This window comes from Oncorhynchus mykiss, chromosome 2, assembly GCF_013265735.2.
Source record: "Oncorhynchus mykiss isolate Arlee chromosome 2, USDA_OmykA_1.1, whole genome shotgun sequence".
Taxonomy (NCBI): domain Eukaryota; kingdom Metazoa; phylum Chordata; class Actinopteri; order Salmoniformes; family Salmonidae; genus Oncorhynchus; species Oncorhynchus mykiss.
The window spans coordinates 92,626,334-92,651,241 of record NC_048566.1 but is presented as its reverse complement, the minus strand read 5'-3'; the positions used below and the strand labels follow the sequence as shown (position 1 = coordinate 92,651,241).

At 44.4% G+C, this 24,908-nt stretch overlaps 2 protein-coding genes across 2 annotated transcripts in view; both read right to left on the bottom strand.

The window, feature by feature from the left end:
- Window positions 1-24,908, bottom strand: part of LOC110502389 (SH3 and multiple ankyrin repeat domains protein 2-like) — a 164,375-nt gene that overhangs the window by 28,957 nt on the left and 110,510 nt on the right. The window contains exons 14-15 of the mRNA XM_036959148.1: window positions 20,517-20,599; window positions 17,967-18,091 (exon numbers count right to left, since the gene is read on the bottom strand). Coding sequence (XP_036815043.1) covers window positions 17,967-18,091; window positions 20,517-20,599 — 208 coding nt within the window. The remainder of the gene's footprint in view (window positions 1-17,966; window positions 18,092-20,516; window positions 20,600-24,908) is intronic.
- On the bottom strand, window positions 7,913-9,212 carry LOC118943603 (ring-infected erythrocyte surface antigen-like). Its single transcript, XM_036959163.1, has one exon. The coding sequence runs from the start codon at window positions 9,191-9,193 to the stop codon at window positions 7,928-7,930; it is 1,266 nt and encodes a 421-aa protein (XP_036815058.1). The 5' UTR covers window positions 9,194-9,212; the 3' UTR covers window positions 7,913-7,927.

The following is a 24,908-nucleotide window of genomic DNA, read 5'->3' as shown; positions in this document are numbered from 1 at the left end:
CATCGCGCACCAGCGACTCCTGTGGCGGGCCAAGCGCAGTGCGCGCTAACCAAGGTTGCCAGGTGCACAGTGTTTCCTCCGACACATTGGTGCAGCTGGCTTCCAGGTTGGATGCTGTGTTAAGAAGCAGTGCGGCTTGGTTGGGTTGTGTATCGGAGGACGCATGACTTTCAACCTTCGTCTATCCTGAGCCCGTACGGGAGTTGTAGCGATGAGACAAGATAGTAGCTACTAAACAATTGGATACCACGAAATTGGGGAGAAAAAGGGGTAAAATTCAGCAACAAAAAAATGACTTGCCTAGTTAAATAAAGGTCAAATGTATTTATTTATTTTTTTAACCTCTCTGCACGGAACCCGTTAGCGGGATGAAATTCGACAACATACGGTGATCGCTACATAAATAGTCATATTAAACATTCATGAAAATAGAAGTGTTTCGAAAACCTAGAATCTTGCTAATCCAACTGCATTGTCAGATTTAAAAAAGGAAGTGAAGGAATACTGTGAAAGAATACCCCCATAAAAAAACAACTATTTCAACCCGCACAGGCGTAACAAAATCACAAACTGCAATAAAATAAATAGTTTACCTTTGACGATCTTCCTCTGTTTGCAATCCCAATGCTCATTGTTACACAATGAATGGTCTTTTGTTTGATAAAATCCATTTTTATAGTCTAACACGAAACATTTTGTGAACCGCTTGTGTCGTGAATTCCATCTCATTCCATTTTCGACTACACATTTGATGTAAACTAAACGTGACTTTTCCAGTCATGTTTGGTTTCATTGCAATCAACTGGTTTGTTTGTAACACAACCAAACCTGATGGGTCATTTCGCGGGACGTATTGCCTGAAAGAAACTGATTTGAAGACAACAAGTAATGACATCATTGTGCACCAATGATATGACCGCTGTTTCGTTGATTGACTGTATTTTAACCCAATGACCACTGATTGTCTTGTAATCTAGCTGGGTAGATAGCCAATGAGCTGAGGTAAAAGGCAATATGTAATGTTTATGTGTTGGAAGACCAACCCATGTAGTAAACTCCGGCGTAAAGAGGTTCATTCGCCATTGAAGATTCATACCGGAAGGAGCCACGCATGTTACGCACAGCGTTGTTTTGGTAAAGCGCATCTTCAGCTGTTTATATGTCAATCAGTATGGCGACTAAGTCAGGGAAAGCTAAATCTAAGTCTAGATATACAGATGTACACACAATTTTCGAGGAAATTGATCGGGAAAGTGAGACAGAGATTGTTGGAGGACGATTAATTTAGCGATTCCCAAATGGAGGAATATTTTTTGAACGGAGAGGACATTGTTTTGGACTGGTAAGTTTTTCTCATGCCAATGCCATTGTTTGAAATTGATAATATAAAATATTATTTGTGAAATAGCCTATTTGTGAAATGAAATAGCCTATTTGTGGCTGTTGAGGGGAGGGCAGGCCCACAACAATGGCCAATGTGAAATGGAGACAGTAGATACAGCTGGTCTGTCATAATATAATAGAGACAGTAGATCTAGCTGAAATGTCATAATATAAAAGACAGTAGATCTAGCGGGTCTGTCATAAAAATTCAACCTTATGTTTCCTGTACTCTATATATATATATATATATGTTTATTATACCTGTTGATACAGGGCTCATAAGTGAAACTATTCTAACTGAACATTTTCTTTCACAGTGACACTGACTCCGAATGTGGGCCCCCAGTGCCAAGGTGTCCATCCCCCACTGAAGCTGGTTCATCCAGCTCCTGCCACAAGTGGTGTTCATCTGCCCAAATGTATTTCTGCAGGCATGGATTTGCTTCAGGGCCAAAAGGGCACAGCATGGAGGCGTCGCTGTGTTCTTTGCAAAATGAAGTCCCCCATCACCTGCACCACATGCTTGGTGACCCTCTGCTTTACAGCAAAAATAGACTGCTATGGCACCTGGCATCAGCAGCACAATATTGTATAGAGGACTGAGGGTCTTCCAAATATTGAAAGTGTTATTTTGTAAATGTATATATTTTTTTTCATGTTTATTCTCAATTTTTTGGGGGGGTGTGTTAGAATACCATTTTGGTATTTTGTATATACACTGCTCAAAAAAATAAAGGGAACACTTAAACAACACAAAGTTAACTCCAAGTCAATCACACTTCTGTGAAATCAAACTGTCCACTTAGGAAGCAACGCTGATTGACAATACATGTCACATGCTGTTGTGCAAATGGAATAGACAACAGGTAGAAATGATAGGCAATTAGCAAGACACCCCCAATAAAGGTGTGGTTCTGCAGGTGGGGACCACAGACCACTTCTCAGTTCCTATGCTTCCTGGCTGATGTTTTGGTCACTTTTGAATGCTGGCGGTGCTTTCACTCTAGTGGTAGCATGAGACGGAGTCTACAAACCCACACAAGTGGCTCAGGTAGTGCAGCTCATCCAGGATGGCACATCAATGCAAGCTGTGGCAAGAAGGTTTGCTGTGTCTGTCAGCGTAGTGTCCATAGCATGGAGGCGCTACCAGGAGACAGGCCAGTACATCAGGAGACGTGGAAGAGGCCGTAGGAGGGCAACAACCCAGCAGCAGGACCGCTAACTCTGCCAAGGAGGAGCACTGCCAGAGCCCTGCAAAATGACCTCCAGCAGGCCACAAATGTGCATGTGTCTGCTCAAACGGTCAGAAACAGACTCCATGAGGGTGGTATGAGGGCCCGACGTCCACAGGTGGGGGTTGTGCTTACAGCCCAACACCGTGCAGGACGTTTGGCATTTGCCAGAGAACACCAAGATTGGCAAATTCGCCACTGGCGCCCTGTGCTCTTCACAGATGAAAGCAGGTTCACACTGAGCACATGTGACAGACGTGACAGAGTCTGGAGACGCCGTGGAGAACGTTCTGCTGCCTGCAACATCCTCCAGCATGACCGGTTTGGCGGTGGGTCAGTCATGGTGTGGGGTGGCATTTCTTTGGGGGGCCGCATAGCCCTCCATGTGCTCGCCAGAGGTAGGCTGACTGCCATTAGGTACCGAGATGAGATCCTCAGACCCCTTGTGAGACCATATGCTGGTGCGGTTGGCCCTGGGTTCCTCCTAATGCAAGACAATGCTAGACCTCATGTGGCTGGAGTGTGTCAGCAGTTCCTGCAAGAGGAAGGCATTGATGCTATGGACTGGCCCGCCCGTTCCCCAGACCTGAATCCAATTGAGCACATTTGGGACATCATGTCTCGCTCCATCCACCAACTGTCCAGGAGTTGGTGGATGCTTTAGTCCAGGTCTGGGAGGAGATCCCTCAGGAGACCATCCGCCACCTCATCAGGAGCATGCCCAGGCGTTGTAGGGAGGTCATACAGGCACGTGGAGGCCACACACACTACTGAGCCTCATTTTGACTTGTTTTAAGGACATTACATCAAAGTTGGATCAGCCTGCAGTGTGGTTTTCCACTTTAATTTTGAGTGTGACTCCAAATCCAGACATCCATGGGTTGATAAATTTGATTTCCATTGATAATTTGTGTGATTTTGTTCTCAGCATTCAACTATGTAAAGAAAAAAGTATTTAATAAGAATATTTCATTCATTCAGATCTAGGATGTGATATTTTAGTGTTCCCTATATATTTTTGTGCAGTGTAGTTATTCTGTTCAAAATGTATAACTTCACCAATTTGGCCACTTGGGTACATTTGGTCTACTTGTGTGGGACACCTGGGTGACTTCATGATAAATGTCATGTAGCACACTCATTTTGGAAGTTATCATTCTGAAACTTTGCACAAGTACTGTTGCCCTCTTATGTTTTTCACTGAAATTGTCCCCATCATCCTATCTGAATGTTTGTTTTGTCTTGTTCATTTTAAAGATGATACAACAATAAAAATGGAAAAGCATATGTTTTTTTCATTGTATTATCTAAACCAGATCTATTGTGTTATATTCTCCTACATTCAATTCACATTTCCACAAACTTCAGAGTGTTTTCTTTCAAATTAAACCAAGAATATGCATATCCTTGGTCCTGGGCCTGAGCTACAGGCAGTTAGATTTGGGTATGTCTTCAGGCGGAAATTGAAAAAAGTAGGGGGGTAGCTGTAGGAGGTTAAATAGTGCACTACTTTTTCATCACAACCAGACTCTGGTCAAAAGAAGTGTACACTATAAAGAGAATAGGGTGCCATTTCAGACGCAGCCTCATTCTCACAGAGTCTTGTCTACTCTGCTCAGGGTAGCTGCTCTGTCTCACAAACTCTCCTCTACTCTGCTCAGGGTAGTTGCTCTGTCTCACAAACTCTCGTCTACTCTGCTCAGGGTCGCTGCTCTGTCTCACAAACTCTCGTCTACTCTGCTCAGGTTCGCTGCTCTGTCTCACAAACTCTCGTCTACTCTGCTCAGGGTCGCTGCTCTGTCTCACAAACTCTCGTCTACTCTGCTCAGGGTCGCTGCTCTGTCTCAGAGGTCCTGACCCAATCCATCCAGTGAAAAAAAGGAAAACACCAATGTTTTGCATCCTACATTATAATAGCCCTACAGGCCCCCAGTACATCTCAATGATGTGAAATACAGACAGCAACGAATGCAGCGAGTGATTTACCAGGGAGGGAGGGAAGGAGGTTGTGTGCCAGTGTCTACAAGGCCCTTTCATATTTCAGAAATAGGATTTTGTGTCACTTCTGGTTATATCCAGCAGAATTAACATTTGCAATTTACTAAAAGGGTGCGTACCCAGTTGCATAGTGACAAACACACACACATTATATAACGGTGAATGTCTATGTTCGGCGGCCCAAGCATTACATAACACTGCTCAGTGAACCAGGAGACCTTCAGGCACCTCTGATCAGTTCACTGAGATAAAGAGATGAGCCATTTAAGACTGAAAAGAAAAAGATTCTGCCCCCAGACTCCCTAAAATGTCTAACTCTGTGAGAAAAACAAACCAATCAATACACAGACAATTAAAGGAAGGACAGACAACCAGATTCAGCCTTTAACCAGTACTGGACAAGAGACAACAATGATTTATTGCTTCCTTGATTCATCCACTTCATTGGCTGAAATGCACGACAACGACACACACCAAAACAAGCACATACTACACACACACACACTCAGAGTCACATGACACACTAAAATATGTATTCAAGTCGTGGGGCACAAAGCCTTCTGAGACACAGCTGTTGTCTTGTGACTGTGGAGTCACTCAGTACAATCAGCTACGGATTCCTGGAGAGAACAGACGTGTTCCAAATGTTCCCTAAATAGTGCACTACTGTTGACCAGAACCCTATAAACCCTGGTCAATTTTTATTTTTATTTAACCAGGCAAGTCAGTTAAGAACAAATTCTTCTTTACAATGACGGCCTAGGAACAGTGGGTTAACTGCCTTGTTCAGGGGCCAAACAACAGCTTTTTACCCGGTCAGCTCAGGGATTTTACCTTGTCAGCTCGGTTACTGGCCCAACGCTCTAACCACTAGGCTACTTGTGCACTACTGTTGACCAGAGCCCTATGAGCCTTGATCCTACTACGTAGGGAATGGGATGCCATTCAGCACCACCAAGTGTTTTCTTCCCTCTTGGACAGGGATGTTATCACGTAAGAGGGAAAAGGCCAGTGGCTGTCAATCAATGGAGTAAAGGCTGTTTCACTGTGGTTTCACTGAGCCACTTCAAAGAAGGGGGGGGGGGGGGGGGGTTAACAGAGGCCAATCCCCCACAGTCCCATTGCAATTCCATGATCAAATGCAATCTCCTCGCTAGCTATTCTGCTCTTCAGTCTTCAGGGCAGGTGGAACTCTTTTAGTAGACTAATTACAAAGTACAGAGAGGAGCCGCTGGATGAGATGACCTATCTATCGTTCTTCCCCTTTACAGCCTTTTCTGGGTGGCCTGAATTGGAACCGCTTCAGCTCAAAGCCCATCAATTAAGAGTAGCGGTATCGTACGTCAGGCATACGCAGATGAAACACTATTGAAGAGAGGGATCCCCACACACGGATGACATTCAAGAGAGAGATGAACCACAGGAGATACTATGTGATGTCATGGTTGAAGACTAAGCGTATGAAAAGTATATAAGAAAACGTCAAGAAACACAATCAATGTATCTATCAAAAAACATCTGGTTTGATGTGTTACCGTATGTTATAAACCAATGGTTTAGAGCTGAAATGTAAACACTACAAGCCATTATATACTGTATCCCACGCTTTGGTTTAATCAGAGCACATTTGAGATGACCTTGAAGTGAATGCCACATTTAGCTAATCAGCTAATTTAGGAATATCAATAGTATACAGGTTGTATTATACAATTGGCAATATCACAATAATAATACCACAAAGCACATTTTCTGGCTTGAGACACACAGTTACGTAGCTCACACCTCTGTCACCAAACCCCAGCCACTTGCTGACGTTTTCACACACGTTTATATTAGAGTAGGCAGACCGTCAGCGACAGACAAAGAGGGTGCTGCTGGGAAATCTCTTACAGCCGTCTTCCTCCCTTTCATCCATCCCAGCGAGCTTAGGGACACAATGTGAAGCTGGTTGCTAGGTGACCACTGAGCCCTATTACGACATGCGTGAGCCCTGGACATCCAACAGCATGTGCGATGAACCAACAGGTCCCCAACCATGGATAATGAGATTGTATTTACAAGAATCCCCATTAGCCAAAGAATGGGAAGTATAATGATTCTACTGTCTATTCATTGGGTAATAATGGGGATTCTTGTAAATAATCTGTCCTTTTTTTCCCCCAGGCTCAACATCCCATGTTGTCCCTTCAGGGAGAATAGGGCCAATGTAACACTGAACAAGGTCATCAGTTCAAAGCCTTGATTGAATTATTTACTACAGTATTGACAAATAAACAATTAAGAGACAGTTCAGCCTGTTAGTACATCGCTACCGTACATATCCACACAGTTTATTTTCCTCCTATCCTCAAAGTAGGTTACACCACCAAGCAGAGTTCTTTATTTTAGTGACAGGTTGTGTTGTTATTAGGCCATGAGGTACCTCCAAGGCATGCTCCGCAGTGTCTCTGGGCGGCTGTCCACACAGAACAACTCACAGAGATGAGCAGAGCAACTAACTGTCCATGAGACAGTCACAGAGATGAGCAGAGCAATTAACTGCCCATGAGACAGTCACAGAGATGAGCAGAACAACTAACTGTCCATGAGACAGTCACAGAGATGAGCAGAACAACTAACTGTCCATGAGACAGTCACAGAGATGAGCAGAACAACTAACTGTCCATGAGACAGTCACAGAGATGAGCAGAGCAACTCACTGTCCATGAGACAGTCACAGAGATGAGCAGAACAACTCACTGTCGATGAGACAGTCACAGAGATGAGCAACTAACTGTCCATGAGACAGTCACAGAGATGAGCAACTAACTGTCCATTAGACAGTCACAGAGATGAGCAGAACAACTAACTGTCCATTAGACAGTCACAGAGATGAGCAGAACAACTCACTGTCCATTAGATAGTCACAGAGATGAGCAGAGCACTGTAGTAAGGACTGGTGAGGGCAGGCTTAGTGCAACATCAATACAAGCTCCACAGTACCAGGCAAAGAGAGAGAAGGGTGTTTGGAAACAACAGTCATTGATGAGAGGGCAGCACTAGTTTAAAAATACCTATCAGTTGCAATGAAGCTTTGATTATTTCTCCTACAGCAACATATCTTACTTAGTGATGGTGGGAGGGGGGGGGGGAGGGGGGGGGGGGTCTATACAGTAGGGGGGGGGGGGGGGGGGGGGGGGATCTATACAGTAGGGGGCGGTCTATGCAGTAGAGTATCACAGTATTAATTTTGATTCTATAATTTATTTTATGACTCTGAGTAGCGATTCTCTCCAACAACAATGTTTTCGTTAACGTTAGCAGCGCTAGTCCACTCAACCTGTATCAACATTCTGGTATTTCTCCTTCTCTAGCTCGTTCTCCATGTTCTTCTCTAGCTCGTTCTCCATGTTCTTCTCTAGCTCGTTCTCCACTAGCTCGTTCTCCATGTTCTTCTCTAGCTCGTTCTCCACTAGCTCGTTCTCCATGTTCTTCTCTAGCTTGTTCTCCATGTTCTCCTCTAGCTCGTTCTCCATGTTCTCCTCTAGCTCGTTCTCCATGTTCTCCTCTAGCTCGTTCTCCATGTTCTCCACTAGCTCGTTCTCCATGTTGTTCTCTAGCTCGTTCTCCATGTTGTTCTCTAGCTCGATCTTCATGTTCTCCACTAGCTCGTTCTCCATGTTCTCCTCTAGCTCGTTCTCCATGTTCTCCTCAAGCTCGTTCTCCTCTAGCTCGTTCTCCACTAGCTCGTTCTCCACTAGCTCGTTCTCCACTAGCTCGTTCTGCACTAGCTCGTTCTCCATGTTCTCCTCTAGCTCGTTCTCCACTAGCTCGTTCTCCTCTAGCTCGTTCTCCATGTTCTCCTCTAGCTCGTTCTCCATGTTCTCCTCTAGCTCGTTCTCCATGTTCTCCTCTAGCTCGTTCTCCACTAGCTCGTTCTCCACTAGCTCGTTCTCCATGTTCTCCACTAGATCGTTCTCCATGTTGTTCTCTAGCTCGTTCTCCATGTTCTCCTCTAGCTCGTTCTCCATGTTCTCCACTAGCTCGTTCTCCACTAGCTCGTTCTCCATGTTCTCCTCTAGCTCGTTCTCCATGTTCTCCTCTAGCTCGTTCTCCATGTTCTCCTCTAGCTCGTTCTCCACTAGCTCGTTCTCCTCTAGCTCGTTCTCCATGTTCTCCTCTAGCTCGTTCTCCATGTTCTCCTCTAGCTCGTTCTCCATGTTCTCCTCTTGCTCGTTTTCCATGTTCTCCTCAAGCTCGTTCTCCACTAGCTCATTCTCCATGTTCTCCTCTAGCTCATTCTCCATGTTCTCCTCTAGCCCATTCTCCATGTTCTCCTCTAGCTCATTCTCCATGTTCTCCTCTAGCTCATTCTCCATGTTCTCCTCTAGCTCATTCTCCATGTTCTCCTCTAGCTCATTCTCCATGTTCTCCTCTAGCTCATTCTCCATGTTCTCCTCTAGCTCATTCTCCATGTTCTCCTCTAGCTCATTCTCCATGTTCTCCTCTAGCTCATTCTCCATGTTCTCCTCTAGCTCGTTCTGCTCTAGCTCGTTCTCCACTAGCTCGTTCTCCTTGTTCTCCACTAGCTCGTTCTCCATGTTCTCCACTAGCTCGTTCTCCATGTTCTCCACTAGCTCGTTCTCCTCTAGCTCGTTCTCCATGTTCTCCTCTAGCTCGTTCTCCATGTTCCCCTCTAGCTCATTCTCCATGTTTCCCTCTAGCTCATTCTCCATGTTCTCCTCTAGCTCGTTCTCCATATTCTCCTCTAGCTCGTTCTCCACTAGCTCATTCTCCATGTTATTCTCTAGCTCGTTTTCCATGTTCTCCTCAAGCTCATTTTCCACTAGCTCGTTCTCCAGTAGCTCGTTCTCCACTAGCTCGTTCGCCATGTTCTCCTCTAGCTCGTTCTCCACTAGCTCGTTCTCCTCTAGCTGTTTCTCCATGTTCCCCTCTAGCTCATTCTCCATGTTCTCCTCTAGCTCGTTCTCCACTAGCTCATTCTCCATGTTATTCTCTAGCTCGTTTTCCATGTTCTCCTCTAGCTTGTTCTCCACTAGCTCATTCTCCATGTTATTCTCTAGCTCGTTATCCATGTTCTCCTCTAGCTCGTTCTCCATGTTCTCCACTAGCTTGTTCTCCACTAGCTCGTTCTCCATGTTCTCCTCTAGCTCGTTCTCCATGTTCTCCTCTAGCTCGTTCTCCATGTTCTCCTCTAGCTCGTTCTCCATGTTCTCCTCTAGCTCGTTCTCCATGTTCTCCTCTAGCTCGTTCTCCTCTAGCTCGTTCTCCACTAGCTCGTTCTCCATGTTCTTCTCTAGCTCGTTCTCCATGTTCTCCACTAGCTCGTTCTCCATGTTCTTCTCTAGCTTGTTCTCCATGTTCTTTTTCAATAGTGAGCCAACATGTTTTCAGCACTTTTAAATCCACAAATGATCAAAACTCGTTTTCTCATGCGCTCTCTTCTCCCACTGCAGCAGACATGGTGAGCAATATGTTTGGAACATCGAATCCCAATAACATCACAGTATAGAAACTACAATACATATCATATCAGCACCTAAGTATTGTGATAATATCGTATCATGAGATCCCTGGCAATCCCCAGCCCTAGTCCTCATAGACCACACTGACAAATGTTTTGGCTCGCGCCTTCCTCAATGCGTGTGTGGTCACAGTACCACACCAGTGCTCTGTATGTAGAACAACCCTAGACTGTGACAAACTGGCTCGGCTGGAGGACAAAGACTCAGGAGAGTGCTGACATCTATGATGTAGGGCAGCATCGCACTTTGCCAGTTCATCTCACACAAAAAAAACAGAATGACACACACGCACATGCTGCACTTACACACTGAAAATATGTTCCTTCTTCACACACACACACACACCTTCATCCACCTCCCACCCACTCACCTGCTCCCACACACACACACACACATTGCCCTTTCACACTGGAATCTGTTCCTGTGAGGAACATAACATCAGTGCTAAACATATGCTTGATTATAGGTTATTTCAAGCAGCTGCTGTTGTTCTCTGAGAGAGGACAGGAAGCCACACAGACAGATAAGAGCATTAGACGTCCACTGCTAAGATATTCTGTATTGTTGGCAGGATACACTGAGACTGCTGCATCCCAAACTGCCCCGTGTTCAATATCCCTATACAGGGCACTATTTTTCAACAGGGCCCATTCATTGTAGGTTATTATTTCCTTAGCTATTAGGGGAAAGGGGGACACCTAGTCAGTTGCATAGGGAAAGGGGGACACCTAGTCAGTTGCATGGGGAAAGGGGGACACCTAGTCAGTTGTATTGGGAAAAGGGGATACCTATTCAGTTGTATAGGGAAAGGGGGATACCTATTCAGTTGTATAGGGAAAGGGGGATACCTAGTCAGTTGTATAGGGAAAGGGGGATACCTAGTCAGTTGTTTAGAGAAGAGGGGACACCTAGTCAGTTGTATTGGGAAAAGGGGACACCTAGTCAGTTGTATTGGGAAAAGGGGACACCTAGTCAGTTGTATTGGGAAAAGGGGATACCTAGTCAGTTGTATTGGGAAAAGGGGATACCTAGTCAGTTGTATAGGGAAAGGGGTATACCTAGTCAGTTGTATAGGGAAAGGGGTATACCTAGTCAGTTGTATAGGGAAAGGGGTATACCTAGTCAGTTGTATAGGGAAAGGGGATACCTAGTCAGTTGTTTAGAGAAAGGGGGACACCTAGTCAGTTGTTTAGAGAAAGGGGGACACCTAGTCAGTTGTTTAGAGAAAGGGGGACACCTAGTCAGTTGTTTAGAGAAAGGGGGACACCTAGTCAGTTGACCGTTTTTTTGTTATGTAACTGAATGCATTCAACTAAAATGTGTCTGAACCAGAGTATGTTTACGAAGGGTTGCCTTAAATCAACATCCATGTCTTCTTTGCCCTTACTCAGGGGCAGGACAACAGATTTGTACCTTGTCAGGGGATTCGATCCAGTAACCTTTCAGTTACTGGCCCAACGCCCCTACCCACCAGGCAACCTGCCGCCCCCAGTCTACTTATACTTTCAATTGGTTAAATTGGAGCCTGAATACATTGTATTGTGTATGTAAGATACAGAATGGCCCGTTTGGCCATGGCCACTCAGACCAGCAGTGTTGTCATATTATATCCACTACCAGAGCCATGCATACATATTTATCTCAATACACGTCCACTAAGTGCATTAACAAACCATATTACAACCTGCTATGTGACCCTAGAGGCTTCCTACAACCTGCTATGTGACCCTAAGGGCTTTCTACAACCTACTATGTGACCCTAAGGGCTTTCTACAACCTGCTATGTGACCCTAAGGGCTTCCTACAACCTGCTATGTGACCCTAAGGGCTTCCTACAACCTGCTATGTGACCCTAAGGGCTTCCTACAACCTGCTATGTGACCCTAAGGGCTTCCTACAACCTGCTATGTGACCCTAAGGGCTTCCTACAACCTGCTATGTGACCCTAAGAGCTTCCTACAACCTGCTATGTGACCCTTAGGGCTTCCTACAACCTGCTATGTGACCCTTAGGGCTTCCTACAACCTGCTATGTGACCCTAAGGGCTTCCTACAACCTGCTATGTGACCCTAAGGGCTTCCTACAACCTGCTATGTGACCCTAAGAGCTTCCTACAACCTGCTATGTGACCCTTAGGGCTTCCTACAACCTGCTATGTGACCCTAAGGGCTTCCTACAACCTGCTATGTGACCCTAAGGGCTTCTTACAACCTGCTATGTGACCCTTAGGGCTTCTTAGGAGAGGAAAGTATGGGGAGATGTAAGAGAGGAGATGCAGTATCCTGAATGGGTTGTAATTCCATGTTTTTCTGCAAAGGGACCAGGACGACTCATGTATCGTGAGATTTTGAGTGAAAACCTCCTTCCATCAGCAAGGGCATTGAAGATGAAACGTGGCTGGGTCTTTCAGCATGACAATGATCCCAAACACACCGCCCGGGCAACGAAGGAGTGGCTTCGTAAGAAGCATTTCAAGGTCCTGGAGTGGCCTCGCCAGTCTCCAGTTCTCAACCCCATAGAAAATCTTTGGAGGGAGTTGAAAGTCCGTGTTGCCCAGCAACAGCCCCAAAACATCACTGCTCTAGAGGAGATCTGCATGGAGGAATGGGCCAAAATACCAGCAACAGTGTGTGAAAACCTTGTGAAGACTTACAGAAAACGTTTGACCTCTGCCATTGCCAACAAAGGGTATATAACAAAGTATTGAGATAAACTTTTGTTATTGACCAAATACTTATTTTCCACCATAGTTTGCAAATAAATTCATAAAAAATCCTACAATGTGATTTTCTGAATTTTTTTCCTAATTTTATCTGTCATAGTTGAAGTGTACATATGATGAAAATTACAGGTCTCTCATCTTTTTAAGTGGGAGAACTTGCACAATTGGTGGCTGACTAAATACTTTTTGCCCCACTGTGTGTGTGTGTGTGTGTGTGTGTGTGTGTGTGTGTGTGTGTGTGTGTGTGTGTGTGTGTATATATATATATATATATATATATATATATATATATGGGCCGATTTCAAGTTTTCATAACAATTGGAAATCGGTATTTTTGGGCGCCGATTTCCGATTATTAAAAAATATATATATATATATATAATAATATATATAATATATATATAATATATATATTTTTTTTAATAATCGGAAATCGGCGCCCAAAAATACCGATTTCCAATTGTTATGAAAACTTGAAATCGGCCCGAATTAATCGGCCATTCCGATTAATCGGTCGACCTCTAATCAGGTTATTGGGCTATATGCCTGGGACAACCAATTACATATCAGGTTATTGGGCTATATGCCTGGAACAACCAATTACATATCAGCATTGTTCTGCTTCTTTAGAGGAAGTCCTGGCTGGCTCACATCTATAATAAAAGGAGCTGACAGAACCAGAGGCCACCCAAAGAAAACAACACGTCAGAGAATAGGCTCCAGCTTGCTCACTGCTAACAGTGAAAACAACACGTCAGAGAATAGGCTCCAGCTTGCTCACTGCTAACAGTGAAAACAACACATCAGAGAATAGGCTCCAGCTTGCTCACTGCTAACAGTGAAAACAACACGTCAGAGAATAGGCTCCAGCTTGCTCACTGCTAACAGTGAAAACAGCACGTCAGAGAATAGGCTCCAGCTTGCTCACTGCTAACAGTGAAAACAGCACGTCAGAGAATAGGCTCCAGCTTGCTCACTGCTAACAGTGAAAACAGCACGTCAGAGAATAGGCTCCAGCTTGCTCACTGCTAACAGTGAAAACAACAAGGGATAGTAACACATCACTGCAGACAGTGAGAATAACAAGGGATAGTAACATCACGGCTAGAGTGAAGGGGATACTAGACAGATCATTCTGTGGATCCAGATATGCCCATCTATCAGAAAGTACATCATAAACATCCCCCTCTATCCCCATAGAAGCACCGTCTCTCCCTGATGACAGGTGATAAACACCCCCTATATCCCCATAGAAGCACAGTCTCTCCCTGATGAGATGATAAACACCCCCTATATCCCCAGAGAAGCACAGTCTCTCCCTGATGACAGATGATAAACATCCCCCTATATCCCCAGAGAAGCACCGTCTCTCCCTGATGACAGATGATAAACATCCCCCTATATCCCCAGAGAAGCACTGTCCCCCTATATCCCCAGAGAAGAACCGTCTCTCCCTGATGACAGATGATAAACATCCCCCTATATCCCCAGAGAAGAACCGTCTCTCCCTGATGAGATGATAAACATCCCCCTATATCCCCAGAGAAGCACTGTCTCTCCCTGATGACAGATAATAAACATCCCCCTATATCCCCAGAGAAGCACCGTCTCCCCCTGAAGACAGGTGATAAACATCCCCCTATATCCCCAGAGAAGCACCGTCTCTCCCTGATGACAGGTGATAAACATCCCCCTATATCCCCAGAGAAGCACCGTCTCTCCCTGATGACAGGTGATAAACATCCCCCTATATCCCCAGAGAAGCACCGTCTCTCCCTGATGAGATGATAAACATCCCCCTATATCCCCAGAGAAGCACCGTCTCTCCCTGATGAGATGATAAACATCCCCCTATATCCCCAGAGAAGCACCGTCTCTCCCTGATGAGATGATAAACATCCCCCTATATCCCCAGAGAAGAACCGTCTCTCCCTGATGACAGATGATAAACACCCCCTATATCCCCAGAGAAGCACCGTCTCTCCCTGATGAGATGATAAACATCCCCCTATATCCCCAGAGAAGCACCGTCTCTCCCTGATGAGATGATAAACATCCCCCTATATCCCCAGAGAAGCACCGTCTCTCCCTGATGAGATGATAAACATCCCCCTTTATCCCCAGAGAAGCACCGTCTCTCCCTGATGACAGATGATAAACATCCCCCTATATCCCCAGAGAAGCACCCTGACAGATGATAAACATCCCCCTATATCCCCAGAGAAGCACCCTGACAGATGATAAACATCCCCCTATATCCCCAGAGAAGCACCCTGTTGACAGATAAACATCCCCCTATATCACCAGAGAAGCACCGTCTCTCCCTGATGACAGATGATAAACCCTACATCCACATCCCATCCACATCTCCAGCATTGAACTATTACACTGAGGGGTTTACTAACAGCCTGCAAGGTCATTGGAGGTGGTCTGTTCTGGTGGGGATGACTGAGCAGAGCAGAACAGAACACCAAACACACAAGACTAAACTGTTGATTCCCGCGAGGGACTGCTTTTATTTTATTTTCTTAACAAGACTAAGGATAGGCTAGATTTCCAGGGAACACTTTCGGTCAAGCCATCGTTATAGTTGACAGCAACTCACTGCAGCGCTATATAATAGTTCATATGAAGTACTGTACACGCATGATAAATTAGATTAAATCAAATTAAGATCAAATCCTATTCTGAGGAATGATCACCAAATAGATTGTGAAGTGTGACCACTTTCCATGACTAATATAACAACGCAATAACAAGTTAGAATTGAAAGGGACAATCCCCTGGGACCATGTCTATCTCATCTACACAGCATTATGAAAAGTGGTAGGATGATATTTCTTTAGCTGCCACCCTTGTGCTCTCTTCTAGTTCCTGTTTTGTTATTATCCCTTTCTGTGTTACATCATGCCCATGCTGCTCTGACAGTTGATTTCAAAAACACAAGCTGTCCATGGATTATCAGCACCTAATGAGTCCATGAACACAATCATTATCTACTCTCCTTTCTGTCTCATACTAAATTACTTCAACCGATCCCTGTTGAAGTGACACTGAACAACACTGACAGTGATGGAATCTTGGATGAGTATATAAAACATTCCCACAGCACACAGAGCAAGGCCTGAGTCTATGTTTATCATTTTGCAAACACAACCTGTGGTGGTCAAGTGTTAGACAATGAAGTAAAGAATTTAGGTGAGATGGTGCTGTACTGAAAAACAAGAGAAATCCACAGCAAGAATAATATAAATTTAGCAGACGCTCTTATCCAGAGCGACTAGGGTTAATTGCCTTGCTCAACGGTCTTAACAGCTATGCTACATGTTAGCTAATACGTGTTCACGAGGAAATCTAATCCATAGTGGCTACTGCTTGGGTTACCCTGGAATTAAACTGATACACTTTGTTATGTTATGTGAAACAATGGTGAAACTGAGATTTCAGGCTCTGCTTGAGTATGAACTCAATCACTTTACAACTAAAAAGACAGATGAATCAAACTGGACAGTGTATGGAAGTGACTCTAAACACAAGTCTGAGGACAATACCATATCTAAGGGGAGTAGACAGAGCTTCAGCCATAAGACGAGGTGCAGCCCAAAACCGTCATCTCTTTCCACACAGTAGCTTAGTTGTCCTTATTTCAGCAATAACAGAACGCCATTTTTTCATTAAGTCAGTGCATTGTGGAACCTTCTGGAGAGTATCGCAGACTTTTATAACTAATTTAGCAGAAGTTCAGTTGATTTGGAGGCTCAGACAACTATGCCATAATGCGCTGTCCTAATGATTTTCTGGGTCAAACAAAACTCCCTCGATGATAAATGGAGAAAAAAATAAAAACTTGTCAGGACCACATTCATATATGTATTCAGGCAGACCTCCTCCCATCTGGTGACGTGGATGTCGATTAAGGCAGCCCCACGTACCTCTCTGTTTCAGAGGGGTTGAGTTAAATGCGGAAGACACATTTCAGTTGAATGCATTCAGTTGTACAACTGACTAGGTATCCCCCCTTCCCTATACAACTGACTAGGTATCCCCCTTCCCTATACAACTGACTAGGTATCCCCCTTTCCCTATACAACTGACTAGGTATCCCCCTTCCCTATACAACTGACTAGGTATCCCCCTTCCCTATACAACTGACTAGGTATCCCCTTTCCCTATACAACTGACTAGGTATCCCCCTTTCCCAATACAACTGACTAGGTATCCCCTTTTCCCTATACAACTGACTAGGTATCCCCCTTTCCCTATACAACTGACTAGGTATCCCCCTTTCCCTATACAACTGACTAGGTATCCCCCTTTCCCTATACAACTGACTAGGTATCCCCCTTTCCCTATACAACTGACTAGGTATCCCCCTTTCCCTATACAACTGACTAGGTATCCCCCTTTCCCTATACAACTGACTAGGTATCCCCCCTTCCCTATACAACTGACTAGGTATCCCCCCTTCCCTATACAACTGACTAGGTATCCCCCCTTCCCTATACAACTGACTAGGTATCCCCCCTTCCCTATACAACTGACTAGGTATCCCCCTTTCCCTGTACAACTGACTAGGTATCCCCCCTTCCCTATACAACTGACTAGGTATCCCCCCTTCCCTATACAACTGACTAGGTATCCCCCCTTCCCTATACAACTGACTAGGTATCCCCCTTTCCCTGTACAACTGACTAGGTATCCCCCTTCCCTGTACAACTGACTAGGTATCCCCCCTTCCCTATACAACTGACTAGGTATCCCCCTTCCCTGTAGAACTGACTAGGTATCCCCCCTTCCCTATACAACTGACTAGGTATCCCCCTTCCCTGTACAACTGACTAGGTATCCCCCCTTTCCCTTTATCCTTTCCATCCAGTTTTAAACAGATCATCACAAATCCTTCATTAGCATTCTCTTCACATTGAAAAGGATTATTCCACAGCTCAAGTCCAGGAAGGAACGTTTGATTCCTCACAACCGTATCGGAGAAGAAGATCCAAGGTCCTTCCCATAACACCCTCTTCTCCAATGCCTTTTGACGAGGAGGCAAGGGGAAGAAGATGCAAACAATAGACGAAAATTGAGAAAGAGCCTCAGTTGCCTTACCTCGATGAGGAAGTCTCCGTTGCGAAGCCCCGCCCGCCATGCAACCCCGCCCTCGTCCACAGACTCCAGGTACTGCAGGGCGGGGAAGGCGGGTGTAGGGGTGAACTCCTCGATGGGCGTGTCCGCTGGAGGGGTGGGTGAGCAGGTGCAGACAACGGCCCAGGTAAAGACAGAGAGAGAAAGGGTGAGAAAGGCAAGGAAGCAACATCACTGTCTGGGACAGTATCATTATTACACATATGTTATGAAGTTAATTCAACACCACGTCACCCATGAACTTCAACACAGCAGTGTGATGTACTATAGACACCTTTGAATGTTAACGTTCAAAATTGACAGCATCAGGGAAATGGCGAACATATTTTCCTGGACCACATAATGAAGATGTTGCCAACTGTGTTGCATACACATGTACATGGAAGACACATGTAAATACAGTGCATTCGGAAAGTATTCAAACCCCTCGACTTTTTCCACATTTTGTTACGTTACAGCCTTATTCTATAAATATCACATTTACATTAGCATTCAGATGCTTTACTCAGTACTTTGTTGAAGCACATTTGGCAGCAATTACAGCCTTGAGTCTTATTGGGTATGATGCTACAAGCTTGGCACACCTGCATTTGGGGAGTTTCTCCCATTATTCTCTGCAGATCCTCTCAAGCTCTGTCAGGTTGGCTGGGGAGCATCACTGCACAGCTATATTTAGGTCTCTCCAGAGATGTTAGATCAGGTTCATGTCCGGGCTCTGGCTGGGCCACTTAAGGACATTCAGAGACTTGTCCTGAAGCCACTTGTGCGTTGTCTTGGCTGTGTGTTTAGGGTCGTTGTCCTGTTGGAAGGTGAACCTTCGTCCCAGTCAAAAAGGCCTGATTGGTGGAATGCTGCAGAGATGGGAGAATCTTCCAGAAGGACAACCATCTCCACAGAGGAAATCTGGAGCTCTGTCAGAGTGACCAACGGGTTCTTGGTCACCTCCCTGACCAAGGTCCTTCTCCCCCGATTACTCAGTTTGGCCAGGCAGACAGATCTAGGAACAGTCTTGGTGGTTCAAAACTTCTTCCATTTAAGAATGATGGTGGCCACTGTGTTCTTGGGGACCTTCGATGTTGCAAAAAAAGTGGTATGGAAACAGGTTGCACTTGAGCTCAATTTCGAGTCTCATAGCAAAGGGTCTACTGTAAATACTTATGTAAATAAGGTATTCCAGTTTTTTTTTTTTTTATCTTTAATACATTTGCTAAAACGAAAAAAAAAAAAAAAAAAAAAATGTTTTCGCTTTGTCATTATGGGGTATTGTGTTGAATAAGGCTGTAACCTAACATAATGAAGAAAAGGTCAAGGGGTCTGAATACTTTCCGAATGCACTGTACATGCAGGAATAGAATTACAACAATGCTACGGTACCATTTGTATTTGGATGGATCATCATATGCAATGTAATAATCAGGACACGAAAAAAAGCATGCATGTAGGAAAACAGAGGCCTAATCATGCTGGCTGGACAGAGACAGAGACAGAGGCCAGGTGCTGGGCTGGGGCAGGTGCTGGGGAAGGTGCTGGGCTGGGTAAGGTGCTGGGCTGGGGCAGGTGCTGGGTAAGGTACTGGAGCAGGTGTTGGGGCTGGTAGTGGGGCTGGGGCTGGTAGTGGGTCTGGGATGGGACAGGTACTTTTGCAGGTGTTGGGGCTACAGAGAGATGCATCACTAACCCTTCCACTTTGGTCCAAATAAACTCCCTGCATTGTATGGTTCATTAGTGTGTGTGTGTGTGTGTGTGTGTGTGTGTGTGTGTGTTAGATCTGTCAAGGGGGTGTAAAACTGAACTGGCCATCTCTTCAAGCCAATAAAAGCATACAACTATCAGCAAAGCCGCATCAAAGTTACCTTTAGATGTTGCAGATTGTTACAGATGTTACATGAATACTGAGTAGCATCTTTCTCCTGCAGAACTGGAGTAGCAGCAGCTCAAAGAAACCGCTGGTGACAAGTGACACTTGCAATAAATCAGCCATGTGCTTCAAGAAAACTCCATGGGCAGTTGGTAGTCTGCTCATTCAATACAGCTTACATGAATGTACATACAGTAGCTAACATGAATGTATATTCTCTGGAGAAGAGGCACAGGCTCTGGGTATTAGATTTGAATAAACTGGATAAATAATGTTGTTGAGAGTAGCCTCAGATACATCCGTTTGTGATGGAGAAGCGTTTAAGTCAACAGAATATCACTAGGTGTTTGTTAATTCTAGGCTCAGACGTTTTATTATATACTTCTATAATAAACTTATTAAGGTCACACAAAACACGACAAGGAGCAGAGCTGACTACAACACAAAACAATCACAGATATGAGATCTGTCGCCAACAGAAAGAAGTAATTTCTATTGAAGTATGTGGGTGTACAAAGCAGCGTGGGGTTGTTAATATGCAATATGAGCGTGATTCTCATCACTGACGCGCCGGTGGACCGGGGATGCAACATGAACACAAGGGAGGAACAGACACTGACTGAGTGAGTGCGTCTCTTGGTCTGTCAGTCTCCTACCTTTCGCCCCTCGCAGCACAAACCCGAATCCCTCATTATCCTTCTTCTGTAGGACTACCGTCTTCTCGTCAATAACACAGTTGCTGTGGAGAAAATTCCGCGCAAATCGACCGTTATTATTACATCCTATCATCCTCATCATAGCCACAGCTGCTCGCCCCGAGTGCTTCATTATGACAGTTCGTCCGTTGCCCAACGAATTCATTAACTATAATGAACAGTGCTGCACGCGATGTGGTAGCGACACACCGTCACCGTGAACCTCCAAAGAACGAGTCAGCCTCCGCAGAAAACGTTGTTGCACTGGATAACATAAACTAACGGCAGGAGCCGGCGACAAAGCTAGGTTGTCCATAGCGAGAAACATTTCCACCCAAAGAGGAAAACCACAAGCGGCAAACATGAGAGAGAGAAAAACATAGCTGGGGAAGCGAGGTCAGGGAGGGATGAGGGCACCCTATAGGGTGCAAAACTGAGTGGATGAATGAAAGAACGAATGAATGGATGAACGAATATAGGAAATAAGCAGTCATTTAATTCAATTTAATGGGAGTGACCACCCTCAGCCTATCAAAATGTTCGTTCCTCGGCCAGCAGTAAATCCTATAGGCTGTGGGATCTGGATGCTGGATGACAACCGCACCATTCTAATGCTGTGGTGTCATTTCTGAAAGATGAAAAAAGTTATATTCCTATAGACAATTTTGCAATAATGTGATTGGATTTGGCCTAATATCAATATCAACTAAACGAAACCATCAGAAAATGGAAGAATACAGTGCTGGTGCCACAAATAAAAGCATAAAATGGTGAAATGTTTTTATTTATTTTTTGAAAGGAATCACTCATATTTTTCAGTAATCATTTGCTGGATTTCAAACAACAAAAATAATAGCTTAAGTGAATATTTTAAGATGCATGGCATTCTTTCAATTTAGTATGCTTGGATGCAAACAGTAGGTCAGACACATTTTCATAAACTAGGCTACACAAGTAGACAGCATTCCAGAATTAGTATTGCATTGCAAGCCTTGGTTGGGTTCCAAGGAGGAATTTGACGGGAGAGCAGCAGAGGTAGCAGCAGCATGATGCTGGTGGTGGGATGTCTGGTTGCCATGGTAACACACTACTTTGAGCTGGTAGTCAGAATGGTGTTAGTCATAGTTTTCCAGGGACAAAGTGGACCTGTGGGTCCTCATAGTGACAACAATGTTTTGGTAGATTCTGGTGAACCAATGGTGACCTTTGATCTAATCAGGGGGATGATAATGATGATCAAAGTTTATCGGTCAAGTACACAGATTTGCAGAAGTTATCGCAGGTGCAGTGAAATATTTGTGTTTCTAGCTCCAACAGTGCAGTAATACCAGGCAATACAAAACTATTATGATGATAATAAGGATGATGATGGAGATGATGATGATGACGACGAGGGTGATGATGACAACGAGGGTGATAAGGAAGATGATGGTGATGATGACGGTGGTAAAGATGACGATGATGGTGATAAGGATGATGATGCTGATGCTGATGACAATGGTGGTGATGGTGACGACGATGGTGATAAGGAAGAGATGATGGTGATAAGGATGATAATGGTGATGACAATGGTGGTGATGGTGACGACGATGGTGATAAGGAAGAGATGATGGTGATGATGATGATGGTGATAAGGATGATAATGCTGATGACAATGGTGGTGATGATGATGATGATAAGGAAGGTGATGATGGTAATTATGATGGTGACTATTCCTTCAGGAAACAGAATCAAGTCATGCCTACTCCAATGTTCAAGTATGAACCCAAAAGGCAGCCTATGGCTATCCCAATGCAGACAGGCTCTGCTCAGCTAATTAGCAGTATTAGTCCCCTTTCTGCTTCATGTATCACCTGTACATCTAAGTAGGACTACACACTTTTTAAGTGATTATAACGTGAACCTATTGAAGAAGTCCAACTGGTCAAGAGGATAAAATGGAAATCCCCCTTATATAGAACAATCCCCAGGTTGATATTTATTGGGATGAATCTTGTCCTGGAGGCAGAGCTGAGTGGTTTTCTCTAGCTGGGTTAGCTACAAAGTCAAAATGTTCTATGTCGTTAAAAAAATGGTGATTTTGATGTTGTTGCTTTTTGGTCTTAATGTAAGCTTAGGCATAAGGTTAGCAGTGTGGTTTAGTTTAGGTTTAAGGTTAAGGTTAGATTTAAAATCTGATTTTGTGACTTTGTGGCAAGGCCAGCTAGTAACCACTCTGCAGAGATCTCGATAAATACCAACCTGCTAGATGCCCCTTGTTCAGCAAACCAGAATCCTGGCAAAGTTTACCCAAAATCTCTATCCCTATACTGTAGCCTGGTCCCCAGATCTGTTTGTGTCTTGCACAGTTGGCTAGACCCAGATCTGCTACACTATGCCCAGTTTGGCAAGACAGCAGGAACAGATCTGAGACCAGGATAGAGGGACCAGGCTAGAGTCCATCACCTCTGTCGCCTATGATGCCAGAGCAGATGAGCGGAGCAGCATGCAGCAAGCCTTCACAGCACTGCTACCTGTGTCTCCATGACAACGTGTTCTGCTCTTGTACTGGTTGTACTGGGGGGTGGGTATATGAGCACAGTTGGATGGATCTCTCTCTCTCAATTCAATTCAAGGGGCTTTATTGGCATGGGAAACGTGTTAACATTGCCAAAGCAAGTGAGGTAGATAATATACAAAAGTGAAATAAACAATAAAAATTAACAGTAAACATTACACATACAGAAGTTTCAAAACAATAAAGACTGCCATGGCCAGAAGGGACTTCTCATATTCAGAGGGTTATCAGAGCATGAGAGAGCTAGGGCCGAGACCGAGCACAAGATTCTCTCACAAGAATTAGAGGAACTGTATTATCCAATGGTTGGTGTTTGAATACACAGCTCTAACGTTTTATGTAAAGGCCAATTTTGACAAAGGCCAAGGAGATTTAGAAGTGATTTTGAACAGTGAGGTGATTATTGGGACTAATTGGGACTAACCTCTCTTATTGGGACTAACCTCTCTCTCTCTCTCTCTCTCTCTCTCTCTCTCTCTCTCTCTCTCTCTCTCTCTCTCTCTCTCTCTCTCTCTCTCTCTCTCTCTCTCTCTCTCTCTCTCTCTCTCTCTCTCTCTCTCTCTCTCTCTCTCTCTCTCTCTCTCTCTCTCTCTCTCTCTCTCTCTCTCTCTCTCTCTCTCTCTCTCTCTCTCTCTCTCTCTCTCTCTCTCTCTCTCTCTCTCTCTCTCTCTCTCTCTCTCTCTCTCTCTCTCTCTCTCTCTCTGCTCATGGAGTATCTGTAGAGGCTTAGTATGTGTTTTAGAACCAATAGATTTCATTGGGATGTTCATCAGTAAAACCGTGCAGTGAACGTATGCTTTCTCATGTGGACCGATCCCTGAGAAGAAGCCGAGGACATTCCTCGGTAGAGTTTTTGAGCTCAGGGCTGTTTGCGTAACATTTCCAGCAACAACTGCCCAGGAATGAACAAGCAAGGCCCTGCTCAAGCATTTCTTACATCACCATCCATCTGACAGCGAGAGTTTTCACACACACTCTCGCTCAGCCAATCTCCTTTCCTGTGGACACATACACGCACGCGCGCACACACACACACACACACACACACACACACACTCTCTCGCTCAGCCAATCTCCTTTCCTGTGGACACACACACACACACACGCACACGCACACACACACACACAACAGATACACACACACACATACCCTTGCTAGGTAGAACCTCACCCTCTCAGTACTACTTTTAGTGCTGTAATCAGTGGTGTCACAGATTAGAGTACAGTACTACTAATGAATGAGTTGAAATGTATGAATAAACTGAAATATGCAAATGAACATCAGGTAAAAGGTTCTCATGCAATGTCCCATACATGCTATTCCCAAATGAAAGACAATGCATTACATAAACCATGTGCTAGCTGTGTAAGGTTGAGTTCACAAGTCACATGAACTCCTCTCTTTGTCATCTGGCAGCATTCTCTGATGAATAGCTTACTGTTTATAGTTGTTTGGTCCATTCTTTTCGATTGAATTAGGCTAGTGATGCAATTATATCAGTCTCGACACCATTCATAAAGATCTATAGTCTGACACCAAACGTGAGGCATATGTAAGCTGTATCTTCTTCACTACTGTTCAAAAGTTTGGGGTCACTTAGAAATGTCCCTGTTTTTTAAAGAAAAGCAAATTTTTGTCCATTAAAATAACTTCAAATTGATCAGAAATACAGTGTAGACATTGTTAATGTTGTAAATGAAAAAAATATATAATAATAAGACTGGCAAAGAACACAGACACTGGATAGAGGAATTGGAAAAAGTGTTATGGACAGAGAAATCTAAGTTTAAGGTGT

Excerpts from the sequence above, each read along its gene's own strand:
- LOC118943603 (XM_036959163.1), bottom strand. The coding sequence starts at position 9,193 with ATGGAGAACGAGCTAGTGGAGAACAAGGAGAACGAGCTAGTGGAGAAC.